The 17375-nt window shown below is 45.2% G+C and overlaps 1 protein-coding gene across 3 annotated transcripts in view; it reads right to left on the reverse strand.

The window, feature by feature from the left end:
- Positions 1–17375, reverse strand: part of LRRC1 (leucine rich repeat containing 1) — a 126815-nt gene that overhangs the window by 52462 nt on the left and 56978 nt on the right. For all 3 annotated transcript variants that reach the window (XM_060308083.1, XM_030840988.2, XM_060308082.1), the window contains exon 3: positions 1973–2051. In XM_060308083.1, the coding sequence (XP_060164066.1) occupies positions 1973–2051 (79 nt within the window). The remainder of the gene's footprint in view (positions 1–1972; positions 2052–17375) is intronic.

A 17375-nucleotide genomic window follows, 5' to 3' on the forward strand; every position in this document is an offset into this window, starting at 1 on the left:
GCGGACTCCCAACCACTGCGCCACCAGGGAAGCCCCTCTAGGGTCCTTTTTTAAAAAACAATTCCTATGCTGTTTGACATCTAATACAGGTAATTCCAAACTTCAAAACCAAATGCAGGCCCTGAAAGACAAGAGTATTAACTAGGATTTTCATAATCGATGAAATACATTCTCAGGAATGGTTTTTACGAAGTTGCAACCTCTTCCATAGTGTAATAGAGCTAAGATTTTTTTAATTTATATATCAAAAGATGCAACTTAACAGTTCTGAGTTTTTACCAGAAACTATATATAATTTTAAAACTAGCTAAAATGATCGTAAATATAAGGAAATTGTATCTTTAAATGGCTGATTTGCTTTTTTCACTGGCTCTTAACATTAAGAGCCAAACTAGTGATGTGACCCGATGAGGAAGGCCAGACTTAAGGTCGGGAGAGAGGAAAGCTAGTCTGAGCTACTGCTCAGAGGCTGCATGACCTTGAAAGGTCATTTCACCTCTTGGAGCCTCAGTTTGTTCAGCCATAAAATCACTAGGCCACGCTGAATAATTTTTAAGGTCCCTTCAACTCACAGACATCGTCTTAATTCTTAAAAGAGCACACCTGCCAAATTAAAACGGCTTTCCTTTAAGAAACCTGCCAAAAACAAGTCCAGGGTGAAAACTGAGTAAGGCCTCATACGATGCAGTGTGTTCTGGTCAAGAGAGTTTTGAAATGATGATAAGTCACATATCAGCAGACATTAGGGGAAAAACACTAAAGAAGTAGACAAGAGGATTAAGCAACTGAAGAGTTAACAAAAAAACTCCAGAACAGCATAATATTTCCCAGCTGCCCAACCCTACGAGCTGCCTTGAGCACAAATAGCTCAGTTCAGTTCAACAAACACTGAGGGCTCACTCCATTCCAGAAAGTACAGTAGGGCTGCAGATAGAACCGTAAATGACAGAGGGATACATCTCGTTGGCGGGCCTTGGTCAAAGTGATCATTTACGTGTAGGTTTCGAGTGTTATGAGAAAAGTACGCAGAGAGGGTTACAGGGCCCAGAGGAGGGGCCTCGGTGAGTCGTCAGGAAAGGCCTCCTGAAGAAATGTGATGCTCAGGCTGCATCTTAAAGGAGAGCGAAAGGGTTGGCACCGTCAAAACGAGGGGGAGTGAAATCAGAGACCTGGAGCCCTTTATTACAGAGGCCACAACATCAGACAAGGCAATTGAGGGCCATGCAGGTGGAAAGGCCGGCCAAGGTCAGACAGAGGGCGGTGGGGAGGCTGCACAGCACACCAGGAGCTCCCACTTGATCTTACAGGGACGGGGAGCTACAGAAAGGTTTGAGAAAGAGGGACAACCGTACGGATGATGGTTAAGAAAGAGGACAAGACATGACAACGGTGGTGAGTTAGAAAGCTATCAGGCTAGAGCCTACTAGAGTACTATTTTTCATAAAAATAAATATTACTAGTAACATAATAACTAAAATTCAAAAGACAAAAACCAGAATTGTTTTTAAGACATATTTATACTTCTTAAAAATAAGCAGATACGGGAAAAACAAAACGAAATAGGGCATTCCCCAGCACTCCATACCCAAGAAGATCCAAGCAATTTTGAGACAGATGAGATGAATCCCAAATTTTAACTCAATCTCAATTTTTCTAGACACTTTAAAAAAAAAACAAAAAAAAGGGAATGAAAAGGAAAGGAAGAGTACTTTCCTTTCTTCGAGGTTGCTTACAGAGTCTTGAGAAATTTTATAAATGGGCCCAGAGAGACATCTAGAATGGACTCTGGAGGGCTGGTCCCTGCATTGCTGTTTGGGCATCAACTCAGTTACCCTGGCAACACAGGCGCCTGGAATCCACTGGTCAGTGGGCTCACGACTGAGCCAGGAGCCACAGGAGGGGCTCCTGACGTCCCCGTGTTCAAAAAGGGTACCCTTAGTACTATGGACAGAAAAGCAAGCAGAAAGGTTACCTAGTCAGTGGGTTTCCGCTGAAGTCAGCGATCTGTAGTGCTTTACAGAATGAGATGCTCTCTGGAATTTCAGGAATATCTGCAGAAGGAAAGAAAATGTCTATCACTGACCACGACTGTTAACAGTTTTCATCATCCTCAAGATGGACCACAGTCGCAAGGGAATATCTACAAAGTACTAACTCCGCTCAAACATGGCATGGATTCCTAAAGTACTTTTCTACATTTATTTTACATTTGCTTTCCTAATATAAGATATATTCTGAACAGAAGCACGTTCAAGAAAAACATAAAAAACAACCACCCCACCAAGTCCCATCACCTCATCAAAACTCACTGAGGGCATTCGGTTGGTAATTCCCTGTAGGCTTTATTTCCCCTATGTTTTCATATGGTTATATCAGTACAAAGTATTCTGAAGTATGCATTTTAAAATTATGGAATTTCTTCTGATTATAGGCATATTTGGAAAACACAGAAAACTCCAGTGAAGAATAAAAAACCACCAACATTCCCATCACCCAGAGACAATATTTTATTCTGATGTATGTTTTTAATTGTCAGACACACATACAGAGTGTGCGTATAAATAGATCATATTTCAAAATACTAGGTTCAAGCTTCACTTTATGTTATTTTACAAACTTTTTCCCCTGTCATTATTTTTCCAAATAGTTTCCCATTCTTAGTGGCACAAAAGCCCACTGCACACATTTCCATATTTCCTGTAACCAATCCCCAGTTGTTGGACATTTAGGTTGTTTCCAAGTTCCTAACGTTATGATTATATTTATGTCCATTTCTGGTTATTTCCTTAGGCTAAGCTCCCAGAGTGTAATCACTGTGTCAGAGGCACTAACACCTCTGCAGCACTTGACAAATACTGCTAAATTGCCTTCGAGGGGGCCAGGTACACCTTTATACTTCCACCACCCGATTCAACATCTTTCCCTTCTTCCTTTCTTTCTCTTACATTTGAAAAACTGCCCATGTTATTGGTAAAATAGTCTGGCAACATTTTCTTTTATATTCCTTTGATTACTAATGAGGCTGAATATTTTTCCCCACGTTTACCTGCCACTAAACATTGCGATTCTTGAAATGACCAAAAATGCTATTTTAAATTCCTCTTTCTCTTGGTTTAAACCCTGAGGTTACAGCTTTCAGGGCTGGAAAAGGTTAGTTCATAGCATTTAATTTCAAGAATACATTTATTTTGGACGTACTAATGTTAAGAAGGGCTAAAATAGAAAAGGCTCTCTTGATCCCATGCCATTTCTTCCACCAGCTCGACAAAGGCAAGCAGAGCCAAAACACACCAAATATTTCTAAATTGGGGGTGAAAAGGAGACGGGAGAAATAAAGGGAAAAATGGATGCCCTGCTCCAACACCACAAAGTAATCAGAAGCTACATAAAAGCTCCAAGTACAAATTTAAAAGCTGCAAATATTTAAATTTGTGGTAACATTTGCCTCACACAATTCTCTGCCTTGCATGGTCGTATAAGGTAATGAAGAATACATACTATTAATGATCCTAGTTTCATAAATATGATAGCAGTATATACATATATATATACACATACACACACACATATATATACACACAAACATACATACATATGTACACATACATGTGTGCATGTATGTGTGTATACATACATGTTGCATGCATGTGTACACATACATACACTATATATATGTGTGTGTGTGTATATATATGGCTTATCCACATTAAGAATGAACTAGTGAATATAACAAAAAGGAGGTGGACTCACAGCTATAGAGAACAAGCTAGTGGTCACCAGTTGGGTGGGGGGCAGTATAGAGGGAGGGGAGCAGGAGGTACAAACTATTAGGTATAAAATAAGCTACAAGGATATATTGTACAACCCAGGGAATATAGCCAATATTTTATAATAACTATAAATGGAGCATAAGCTTTAAAAATTGTGAATAACTATATTGTACACCTATAACTTAATACAATATTGTACATCAACTAGACTTCAATTTTTAAAAAAAGGAAAAGACCGAAAAAACAAAAGAAGGAACGAACAAAGGTACATCCATCCATCATTACACGACCAGCACGGCTATCCAGGGTGTGAGGCCTGCCCAGGTAAAAGGTGCTGGTCAGCCCTGCACTCCTGACTGTCCCTCCTCGGCCACCATTTCAGGTGCTAGTGAGCAGTTTTTATAAGGCTGAAAAAAGAGGTGCAAGGGCTGCACCCGTCACCTCACAAGTGCTAGGGAAGATCAAGCTGGCACCCCCACACACACTGTACAGCAGCTTTCTGCTTGATCTGAGGAAAAGATCAAGGAAACAGAGAAAGAGGAAAGGCACATCAATTTGGTAGAAGTCTTTAATATTTCTCAGACCATCAGAAACATCCCTGAAGCTCAGGAAGATGGGCCTACCAAGGAACACATGAACTCTGGTCGGGGCTGGTCTGGAGTCAGGGTATCTGAGGGTAACAACAGCAACTTCCAGAGAACACAGCTGGACCCAGTCCAGACAGAGCTGCCTTGTAGGAAGACATTCCATCCCTAGGCAAACCAGCTTGTACACAAGATCGGCAAACAGAACATAGGTCTCAACTCCAAAGACCATTTCTTTCTACCATACGCATGTTGCTAATTTAACTGAAAAGAAGGTATTTGCCTGTAAAAATAAGAGCTTTAGACAAGGAAGGCAACAGTGTGGCTAGAAGAGTCCTGCTTACTGGTTTGCTTTAAATTACTGAAATTATCAGAGCAGAAAACTAAGGAAGGGAACGTCTGTTCCTTCTTAAATACTTAGCTAAAATATCACACCCTCAGGGACACCTCCTTTGGGCCCCAAGATTCAGTTGGATCCCCGTGCTCTCAGGTTCCTGAAATCTGTTACAGTTTTAGTTAAATAATTGTTTGGTGATGGTCAATCTCCCTTATTGAACTCTAGGCTCACTGGGAAGAAAGACCATGTGGGCCTTGTCTGTTGCTGTTTCCCCAAAGCTGACATAGTACAGTCGGCCTACAGGTTCCACATCTGGGAATTCAACCAACTGTGGATCAAAATATTAAAAAAATATTCCAGAAAGGTCCAAAAAAAGCAAAACTTCAATTTGCCTCACTGGGCAACTATTTATACAGTATTTAAATTGTATTTACAACTGTTTGCATTGTAATAGGTATTATAAGTAATCCAGAGGTGATTTAAAGGATATGGGAAGATATGCAAAGTTATATGCAAATACTATGCCATTTTACATAAGGGATTTGAGCATCCTCGGATTTTGGTATTTTTGTCCTCCACGGAGGCCGAGGGGTGACTGTACTAAGCTTAAACAGCCCACAGGTACTGAATGAATAAATGAGAAACTCACATTGCTAAATCTCTGCAAAGACAGTTGCTCTCTAATCTGAGTCATGAAATATCCCCTGTAGGGTGGGCATTATCTCTGTTTTACTAGTAAGAAAACTGCTTGGTCCCAGATCTCTTACAAGAGATAGTATAAAGGCTGCAGGTTATTCCCAGCTGCAATCCCCTTTAACTGTCTTCCAAGTGTTTTGCTCTGGACAAATGTGAGGTTTAAGACTAAACATATGAAAAACTATAGACAAAAACCACTTCTCAATGAGGCCAAGGCTGACCACCAACCTTTTCTGCATTTATGAGGTCTGCACCCTCGGATAAACTATTTAACCTACCTGTGCCTAATTTCCTTATCTGTAAAATGGGTCATCAACAGATATTTTCAAATAATACCAGTATATCATACCTTAAGTGCTGCAGAAGTTCAGAGAAGGGAGAAAATGAAACAAAGAAGGACACTTACACTTCGAACCAAATAAGAGTAGAGGAGCAGCATAGGCAGGAATGTGACACTGGATGCAAAGTGGGGAGAGGGTAGGCCCTGGGCACAGTTTGCCTGAACTTCAGGATATCAGTTTGCGGGTGTCTGGAGAGGAGGCCGGAGAAATCTCTTGACAGAAGACTACCAATGCCAGGCTGAGCTGTTTACAATTAATTTGCCAGACAAGGAGTTTCCTCTTCTCTAAAAGAGGGATAATCACAGCTCCAGCTTAGGGTTGCAAAAGAATAAAGGAGAGTCACACAAATAAAAGCACATGGTACACTCTACTGGACCTCTTTTTTATACTGGGTGGGGGATCAGTAGAGAGGACCACTATTTTCCATTCAAAGCCAAATAATTTTTTTATTGAAATATAACTGACTTACAACGTTGTATTAATTACTGCTGTACAGCAAAGTGATTCAGCTATACATATATATATTCTTTTCCATTATGGTTTATCACAGGATATTGAATATAGTTCCCTGTGCTATACAGTAGGACCTGGTTTTTTATCCATCCTACGTATAATAGCTTACATCTGCTAACCCCAGCCTCCCACTCCATCCCTCCCCCACCCCCATCCCCCTTGGCAACCACCAGTCTGTTCTCTATGTCTCTGATTCTGTTTCTGTTTCACAGATAGGTTATTTGTGTCGTATTTTAGATTCCACGTATAAGTGATATCATATGGTATTTGTCTTTCTCTGTCTGACTTACTGCACTCTAGTATGATAATCTCTAGGTCCATCCATGTTGCTACAAACGAAGGCCGAATAATTTGAAGAAGAGTGGCGTTATTAATAGAGATGAGAGGCCTGAGAGGGCTTTTGCTTCCATCCGAGAAGGAATAAAACCCTGAATGAACATCTATTTACATACAAATATTAGAAATAACTCATGAGGTTTTTCCCTCTCATTAAAGAAGGTACCCCCAAACTTATAGCTGCCAACATTCAGCTTAGTTCAAGCTTCTATATAAGGTGAAACAAACAAAAAAATCTTTACTCATATTTTTCATGTATTTAAACTGGCTTTGTCTTATATACGTCCAAGAATAAAAGCATAAAATTTGATATTTACGAAATGTCTGAAAATGATTGTAAAATTAAGTAATCTCTTCCCTACAATTTTCTTAAAATAACCTTCAATTCAGATCCATTCTAAACTACCATCATTTCTGAATCAGAATTGCTTTGAGTTAGTGAGATGTGGTTGCACTTCAAAAATAAAAATACTGAGTCTGTTGTTTACCAATATAACCATTACTACCACCTGTATACAGGCGACTGACAATCAGTTCTAAACTCTGCAGTGCCAAAAATCGTCACCACCACCAAGCAGACAACCATCCTGGCACCATGAGCCCAAGGGCTTCGGAGAGAGAATACACTTATCACCGCAGATACTGTCATTTAGAAAGCGATTTAGAAGGACAGTGCTTGCCCTTCCTGGCACTCCTCCTATTTTCTCAGCATCCATTTTTAACATATCAGGCTGGGGTTCCACCTTCCCCAGCCCCCTAACCCTCAGAAGTAATACAGAGCCTTAGCCTGCAATCCTCTATAAGGAATCCGATGCCCAGAAGCCTCAAGGTGGACCACGCCCTTTCCTGAAAAGCTATCACCATCTCAGGGCCCCCCTTGGGATAGACACAGGCTGGACTGTGTGACCTTCCTTCTAACTCCTTCTAAGGAGTTTAGAACCTTCCAGGGCATTTCCTGTCACAGAGAACGGTGCACGAACGGCCTGTCCAGTCTATGATCGCAGCCCCTGCGTGCAGCGGAATAAGTTCTTTCTGAATAACTGAGTTACTCACTGGCATTTCTTCTGGTTCTATATAAACAGCATCTCTTCTCCTGGGTTCAAGACCTGTCTGAGGTCCGCAATTACAGTGCGAGGCTCTCTCCACCAAGAGATCATGAAATGCGAAACAGAACGAAAGTCTGCAGGCCCGCAGCAGGCGTGCAACACTACTGAATTACCTACCAACTGCGCTGGGCCTGGAATCCAGAGACAGACTCCAGGCCCTGCGCACGGGGATGCCTTCACTGCCGGGCGGCCCTGCTCCTCGCAAAGGGCTGCTGGCCTTCTCTGCCTTGTCCACCACCCCAGGCTACTGAGAGGTACGATGAGATGATGTACAGGGTAACGTGGTAAAGTACACAAATGTAAAGGGCTATGTGGGGGGAGGTGTTCCCCCCCGAGGGGCACAGGCTGGCTCTGTCACTTTTTCTATCAACGTGTGGGGTCTGGGGCACATGGTCCCCCCCTCCTCTCACCCCGACACACTCAGACCAGAGGGGAAACTGTCCTCAAGACCTCTGTCAGCACAGAGGGAACTGAGTCTCTACTTAAGCATTTTGTTATCAGTATCCCATCTCAGAGAAATGTGCAGCTGCACGAACCGTCAGGCATTGAGGGCAGTACCTCAACGCATCACTGATACTAAACCACATCAGAAACAAACAAAAAATAAGACAGCACAAGCAAACGGCGCCATGGCAACGACAGCCACCCCTGAACTGCCCTCAGAGATCCAGGGGCAGAGGTGACCCAACAGCCACCTGGCCGTCCCAGAGGCACCCGGGTACCAGACTCTAACCTCCCCTGGCCTCTGCGGTGACATTCCACAAGCCACCTCGAGACTTGTCCTGGGAATAAATGTGCACCAGGGCCCACCAGCCAGTGCTGGTCGCCATGGAGGCAGGCGCACACACACCTCCCTTCAACCACATATACACCTATACTTTTTAGCACAGTACTTCTACTTTAGAGGAAGATTTGAAATTGCTCCCCACTGCCTGGAGCTCTGAGAAGCCCCCTTTGCAGTCGGTCACCTGACAGTTGTTGTCACCGCCACCTTGGACACAAGTAGCAGGTCTCAGGCACTGAGAGAACAGCAGGGGACAGACTCAAGGTCAGGAAGTGACAGGTACAGGTCTGAAAGAGGAACTCCTCCGAACCCTGTTACACCACTTGACCGTGTGGCCCCAGATAAGAAGAGATGCCTTTCTGAGGGTCTTCATGCATCATCTAATCCCAAAAACAAAGAGTGGGATGGATGGTGGTGGTCCCGCAAGCAGATGCAGAAGCAGGCCTGGAAACATTAACTAAACAGCCCAAGGTCACTGTGCTCACGTGTGGAGGAGCAGAGCTTTGAAATTCGGGTCCATCTGCTTCACAGCGAGGAAGAGGACAGTCAGATTCCATTGGTTCCAAATGTGCTGGAGAAAGAGATGCTGGAGGAAATGCACCTGGGGAGACAGACGAGGTGGGAATACAGGCCCGCGGTTCCGAGAGAGGCCTGGGCAGTCATCTCACCCAGAGACAGGGTGGGTGAACTCTGTTGTGAGAGCCCCCAACAGGCAGCTGGGGGCAAAGCCAAGAGGTCGAGGGAGCAAAGGGGTCCCCGAGGGGGTGGGTCTATGGTGAGGCCAGCAGGTAGGGGACACGGGCTGGGCCGCAGGGATCTGCTGCCACCGTCCAGAGGCGCCAACAGAGAGAGTGGTTTGAGGGGAATCAAACCGCAAAGGTGGAGAAGCCAGGTCGCCTGCCGGTTCCTGTGGACAGAGAGGAACGGAGGGCATATAGCAGCTGCCCAACTCCAGTCTCAGACACGGGGCTCCTGGCCAGCAACATGGGGAAACGGGGAGACAGTGGCACGACTTTCCAACCATGAAGCCAGATGTGTGTATTGACAAGGGTCACTGTCCTCTGGGCTCTGTTTAATCCGAGATTATAGCCTGACTGCGGCCTCGAAATCTCCTGGCTTTTTACTCAATGACAATGAGTTCTTACCAAAATAAAGACTTAGCAATCCTGTGTCACAATCCCTCTAAACTAAATCCTGCTGTTCCATTACATCTGAAAGTCTGCGAGCCTGGAGACTTCGGAGTGTGCCGTCAAAAGGCCTGGCAATCCAGGGGAGAGAGGAAGGAGGGGGTTATGGCTTGAGGAGAAAACCAAGGTCAAGGGGAAAGTTCACTGTAGCGCGCCTGGGTCTGATCTTTCTGTTTGGGACATCTGCGGGGTGGGCGGAGAGGCAGACAGAAGTAGGATGAAGGAGCGTGGGTGCTCATGCCCGTCTTTGCTCAGAAGGCAGCACGGAGGGGACGCAGGGCCGAGGGGAGGCTGAGGGTGGAGGCTTCAGAACCCCGTCCCTGTCCACATCCACAGGGAAAGACGGAAGGGGCACCTGGAGGCGCGGGTGCAGACGAGGGAGAAGCCCACAGGCTGGGAGATGCCCCTTCCCACAGCAGAGGCAAGTGACAAAACCCCCAACATGAAACATGCTCAGCAAACAGTGAACCCCGCATCCACGAGGTGCATGCAGTGGGCAGGGAAGACGGGAGGCCCACCCTGGCATGGAGAGGGGGATCCCGTCACATATAAACACCATGAATGCAGGCCTGGCCAAAGACAGGATTCAAACACAACAAGGACTAAACAACCAGCTGTGAACAGAATGAGCGCGTGAAAAGAGATGCTGCCGGGCCATGGTGAAATACTGAATGCTATGACTTCAGGCTCGCTCTGTACATCATGCTGCTTCATTGAGGACTATTTACTGCTCAGGTAAAACAGGGCCCTGTGTGCCAAACGGGCTGGCTGACTGCTGGCTGCCTGATACCATCCTGCTTAAAAATACCCGGGATTGTCAAGAAAGGCTCAGTATGAACGCGTGATCCCAGTCTGCATTTGCTGCCCCAGCTGTTCCTCAGGGTGTGCAGGGAAAAAAATAATAATGTGAAGTGGACATTTTTTGTTTTCAAAGGCACCATCTCAGTTATCACATTATTCCAACACCCAGGGACTCGCCCAGGAGGCAGCCGGCCTCTGTAGACAAAAGACGTGATTCCTGCCCTAGCAGCCTTTCCAGCATCTGGAAGGAAAAATGGGAACAGACCGTGCAGGGCAGAAAGGCTGGCATGGCCTCTGCGTGGTGCATGGGGAAGGTGGGACACGGGCCCTTTGTCAAAGTTTTATTTTGAGTCTTGGTAACTTGTGCTGGGAACAAATTTTCCCAGCCCAGAGGGTTTTCACCTAATTCCAGCCACAATTACAAAAATAACCTTTACTCCTCAGCTTTTCCTCCCCAGCAGAGCTGGCTCAATAAACACAAATATGTCCCGAGATACAAGCTCTCCTGTTTTGGAAAAAAAAAAAAAAAAAATTCACCGGAAACAAAGAATTACAGAAAAGTAAATGTTAGGTTTCATACCGAATGAGAAGGGGGGTTGGGGGGAATGTGGACAGTTTGGCATTCTTTCTATTTGCCCTCCTCCCAAAATAAAATATATAGGATTTTGAAATAATGTCTAGTTAAACCTCAAGATAACAGCAACTAAATATCGAAACCAAAAAACAATATTTGTATTCATCAGCTATTTTAACAGTCACTCAAAATTACCGCTCATTTTAATTACTCCCATTTAATATGGACAAAATCACAACTCCTGGTATCTATGCACCAAAATTCTCTAGGGAAATGAGGTCTTCCAATGGATCCAGGATGCTATGATCCAGAAATGAAGGCTTCTGCTCTCCCCCCAAGCTCCTCCATCTTCTGAGACTGCACACCCTTTCCCTCCCCTGAACTGCAGATAAGCACCTGGGGTCAGGGTCCCCCTGCACGTGGATTCTGTGGGTCTGGCCCCGTGCTGCTCGTGACACCTTTATAAGTGTACTTCACCTTTCCAGTTAGCATCTGTGACCGTCAGCTGAGATAAACATCCTCTCACACCACTACACCACACACGGTGTTTGCCAACTGACAGACCACAGGCTGGGGTGAGTCATTCAGACTCCTAAAGCCACGCTCTGTGGAACACAGAGAACAGAGGACAGGGCGCAGGGCTGGGGGCGACAGTGTGTTCTCCACAAGTGCAGGGAGAAGCCTCCTGGCCCAGAGGAACTCGCCAGAACGCTGAGGGTCAAGAGTTCCCACCAGCCCCTCCCAGGGCACATCCCTAACCCGGGGCCAAAAAAAACACTGAGGATCCCAGAGGCTGGGGATTACCAAATTTCACAGAACAGAAGAATCACTCGGAGCGCTTCCTCGATGAAAGGGCTGGGCCCACTCCGAGCCAACGGATTCACAGGGTCTAGGGTCTGGAGAAGGAATCTGCATTTTAATCCAGCTCTCCTGGAGATGCAGAGTAAAAGGGTCTTCAAGCCCCCGAGAAACACTGAGGCATTTAACCTAATTGGTTCTCAGCCCTGAACGGACATCAGAATCACCTGGTGTCATCATCGCCCGAGATTGCAGTAAGTCAGCCTGCGTGGGATCCAGGAAGAAAGACAAATATCATATGATAGCACTTCTATGTAGAATCTAAAAGAAATGATACAGACGAACTTATTTACAAAACAGAAGCAGACTCACAGACATAGAAAGCAAAGTTACGGTTAGCAAAGGGGAAAGTGGGTGGAGAGGGATAAACTAGGAGCTTGGGATTAATAGACACACGCTACTATATATAAAATAAATAAACAACAAGGTCCTACTGTATAGCACAGGGAACTATATTCAATACCTTGTAATAACCTATAATGGAAAAGAATCTGAAAAAGAATATATTTTTAACATATTTATTTACATATATATTTTTATAACTGAATATATATTTATATAACTGAACCACTTTGCTGTACACCAGAAACTAACACAACATTGTAAATCAACTATATGGCAATAAAAAAAAAAAAAAAAACCCTACCTCAGGTGAATCTAAGATGCAGCCAGGTCAGGGCCCACTGATGATGAGGCCCTGGCTGTGTTCGTGTGGTACCCAACTTACCCGACAATTACTCACAGCTCCTGTCCACCATCCACCTCCAGAGTAAAGCTATTTCTGCTCTTAGACGGAAGCCCAGCGTACAACACGTAAGGCTACGTGCGCTGAGCGCCTGCTTGATCAGACTGCTTCAAAGGGAGCCAGAACAGTGATGGGAGGTAAAGTAAAGCTGTCGTGTTGTTTGGAAGAAGATGGGGACAAGAGTAGGGGGAAGAGGTGGGGTAAAGATGCAAAGGGGGTCTGTTTGAATCTAATTAACGGCCTCCTTCCCATTTTTAGATAAAATCAATTTTTAAGAACTCCCTCTACCTGTAATACAACCCTAAAAAGAAAAGAGGTTAAACTAGAAAACAGAGTGCAAAAGTATTCTAAAAAGGGCTCAAAAACATGTTTATGCTATTCCAAAAAATACTGTAGAAAAGGTATGATATTAGTAACAATTTCAGGTGTACAGCAAAGTGATTCAGACATATAGATATATACAGACAGATTCTTTTTCAGATTCTTTTCTCTTATAGGTTATTACAGAATATTAAGTACAGTTCCCTGTACTATACAGTAGGTCCTTGTTTGTTATCTATTTTATATATGGTAGTGTGTACTTGTTAATCCCAAACTCCTAATTTATCCCTCCCCCCCATTTCCCTTTGGTAACCATAAGTTTGTTTTCTATGTCCGTGGGTCTATTTCTGTTTTCTATATAAGGTCATTTGTATCTTTTGTTTTTCAGATTCCACAAATAAGTGATATCATATATTTGTCTTTCTCTGTCTAACTTACTTCACTTAGTATGATAATATCTAAGTCCATCCCTGTTGCTGCAAATGGCATTATTTCATTCTTTTTATGGCTGAGTAGTATTCCATTGTATATATGTGTATGTGTGTGTGTGGGTATACATATATACATCTGTGTATCTGTGAGATAGATAGATATATCAATCACATCTTCTTTATCCATTCATCTGTCAATGGACATTTAAGTCACTTCCATGTCTTGGCTATTGTAAATAGTGCTGCTATGAACACTGGGGTGCATGTATCTTTTCAAATTATGGTTACGGTTAGGTTCTTAAATGAGTGGCTCCTGGCTCCAATTTAATTTACATGAGTTTCCCTGGAGATTAAAATGCAGACTCCGGGGATCCTGCTCTGGGAATTCTGAACGTGTAGTCCTTGCGGAAGGTGGGAAATATGCAATTTTAACAAAGATTCTGACGTAGGCGGTCCCAGAGCCCACCTGGAGAAACACTGCTCCAAGTGAAGGAAGGAAGACCAAAATCCAAAGTCTAACTTTCCAGGTAGAAAGAATTCTTGCTCCCATCATATCTGAAATCCCCTTTCTCTGTGGTCTGATGGTCAGCAGGACATTCTGATTTGCTGGACTTTGTCATCTTTTTCTCCATCCTCCCTTTTACACCTACAAGCATGGTTTTGCCCACATGGTCTGTAGGCCTCTGCGGCAAGACTGTAGCTTGTCGTTTCTTGGACAGGATTCTTCCTTCTGCTCTATCTGTGATAACATCCCAGCTCCTGGCATGCAGAGAAAGCACAATAAAATTTTCTCGAAGTTCCTATGTGCTTCTTTTCAAGAACTTAAAATCCGTTATAAAGATCACACCTTATAATGCCATGGAAGTGCTAAACCTCACATTTCATTGATTCTCTGCCAGCCATCTACCAGTTTCTGAACTGATTAATTCACATAATTCAAGAAATCTGCACCTAAGGCTGGATAGAGGGGCTGCAGACCCTGCACCTTGTTACAAAGCACCATTCAGAGAATAAGCGCTCCTACAAATCAAAAAGCGACAAGAACAGGGGCTCTCCTCTTGTATCCAGTTTCTCTCTGAAGTTAAAACGGAAGCAAGGGCAAAGCCTAAGAGAGCACCCTATTCATTCACGTGTCCCTATATCAGACTATTTACGCAGCTAATACTTGGTGAACCCTGGTGACTTATGTCAGGCTATGTTGCAGAAGCTAAGGAGGCAAAGGTGAGGCACGGCCTTTGCCCACAATGATCTTAAAATGCAGTGGGGAAGAGAGGTGTCATAAAAATAAGCCCAGTGTAGTGTGACACCCAACACGGGCAACCTCACCAGGGCGGGGAGAGCCTGTGAGTGGGAAGGGCAGGTTGATGACTTAAACTTTGCCTCCATTGACGTTTTATAATGAACCATATACTGCTTTCCTAATTATAAAAAAAAAAAAAAAAATCCCAAGGTGAAATAAACTTGGAAATACAATGGGTAAATGCAACCATTAAAGGATCTTAGAAGGAGAAACACTGTCTGTGGTCCTCAACACTTAACATGGAATAACCAGGCTTAAAATGCCAGAGTCCACTCTCGTCCCAACCATCGCTGATGACCAGACTCCAGAAAAAAGAATATTGGTGACTGGTTTCCCCCACCTTTTGCCTTCTGGGTGTGCCTGAGACGGCTCATTCCCATGCCAGACACCCATCAAACCCATACACATTATGACCCAACTTATGAAACTCCTCCATTAATTATATCACGGTCAGCCGTCCAAGACACACATCACGTCAGGGTCGCTCCCGTGCCTTAGAACTGGCAGATCCAGCAGGAAACCGTGATGGCTGTTGTTTCCTCCTGGAAATGGGGGCTGCAGGTGTTTTTCAAGCACTTCTCTGATCTCGCAAAGAGAGTCCGGAGAAAGGCACAAAACAACAAGCAATGAATGCCATAAACCGCTCGGGCGTTGCTTCTCCGGTCACAGATGACCTCCCAGATGCCAAATCAGCCCACGTTCACTGCCCATCCAGCCCCTTTTTCCAGGCAGCCTTCCCGGATGTGCTTCCCGCATCTGGCTCCCAGGCAAGGTCTTGGGATGCTCCCGTTTCTCCACCTGCTCCTTCCCAGCCTCTGTCTCAGGCTCCTTTTCATCGGTCCTTTCACGACGGTGCTCCCCAAGGTCCTGCCTTCCCGCAGCCGTGCCTGGACCGTCTCACCTGTGGCGACAACTCCATCCATTGATCTGCAAGCGTTAGCTCCACCCGTGAGGTCAGTCCTCCGGGGAGTCTGACGTGGTGGCAGTCGGCCACGCTCTCGCTCGGCTTGTCTATGACACCAGCCAGCACTGCTGAGCAGACCAACCGCCGCTCCTTCTTGGATCTTCCTCTGCTCTGCCTTAAATGGTGACATCCTGCACGCCCCTGCCCTTCATTCCCGCAGCCCCAGATATCCCCTGCACAAGGACGCCTCCCTAACCTTCACCTCCCCTGAGCCTCAGACCCTGATACTCAGCTGCCCACCGAACACCTCCACTGGGATCTTCCAAAGGCATCTCCCCCTCATCTTTGCTCTCAGTCCTGTCCTGTCTTGCGTCTCCCGTCTCCCCACGGTGGGAAGTGGGAGTTTATCCCAGTCGCAGACCTCTCACTCGCCCTTTCCTCCACATCCAACACATCCCCTCCCCATCTGTCACCCACACGCCTGGTCCAGTATCTCCCTTTTTCCTGCCCCCCCCCTCCAGTCTCTCCATTACCCACATGGATGCCTAGCCTCTGCCTCCAGGCTGCCCCCATTCAACCCCATGCTCCCTGCTGGTGCCGGGAGACCTGGGAGTCACGCCCCGGCTGGACACCCTTTCACAGCGCCAACCCTACCCCCACCCCCCGGGTTTCAAGAAAACACTCCCTAGCCGAGCCCACAGGCCCCCGTGATCCCGCCGCCATCCACCTCTCTCCGGCCTCGTCTCTTGCCATGCGCTACGGTAATACCTTGCGTTTCCCAAATTTCAGACCTTCGGACACACACACACATGCTGTATCATCTGCCCAGGAACATCCTTCTTGTCCTTCTTGTCATTTCTTCGTCTCTACCTGCAACTTGTTCCTCAGAGCTTGAGTAAATGTCATCTTTCCCAGGAAGTCTTCTTAATACTCTTCCCTTCCCCAGGAATGACGGAGACCCCACCCCACCCTGGGCTCCTTCAGGCACACCTCTGACACCGTCCTGTCATCGCAGATGGACCTGGTCCTTTCATTCCTGTCCCCTAAATCCCTTGAGAGCCATCACCAATCTACCACTAGCCAGCTACCACTGGCTCCTAGCACAGAACTCGAATACCTGGTGCTAGTTTAAAAATTCAGGAAATGAATACAACTCATTCTAAAACTCTGTTCCTGCTCCCTTGTCCCTTATCTCAGTGAAGTGTGCGTTCCGGCCAAGACTTCACCAGTGCTTTGCTGGGCCTTTGGAAATAAGCTGCCGTTATTTAGAATGCTTATCTGAGTTTCTCTCTTCCCATCTGGATCCCTGAGGAAGGTCAGAATGGTTGCCAGCACAGTCAAGAGGCATTTTAGAAATAAGAATAACTTCAGCTGGCTGCAGGGAAGGTCTCCAGAAGACCATCTGCTTAGGAAATGCCAACGAGCTACAGGGAGACCTCCTTGCCACGGTCCAGTGGGTCACATATAAAGGCTAACTGGTCCAGGACAAAAGCCCAAGGCAGGGACCTTGATAAGAAGGTCTGACTTATGGATGAAAAAGATGTGGTACATACACATAATGGAATATTAGCCATTAAAAAGAATGAAAGAATGCCATTAGCAGCAACATGGATGGACCTAGAGATAGTCATACTAAGTGAAGTAAGTCAGATGGAGAAAGACCAATAACATATGCTATCACTTACATGTGGAATCTAAAAAACAAAAAAAGATACAAATGAACTTACAAAACAGAATCAGACTCACAGACATAGAAAACAAATGTGTGGCTACCAAAGGGGAAACGT

The sequence above is a fragment of the Globicephala melas genome, chromosome 11 (assembly GCF_963455315.2).
Source record: "Globicephala melas chromosome 11, mGloMel1.2, whole genome shotgun sequence".
In the NCBI taxonomy this organism is placed as follows: domain Eukaryota; kingdom Metazoa; phylum Chordata; class Mammalia; order Artiodactyla; family Delphinidae; genus Globicephala; species Globicephala melas.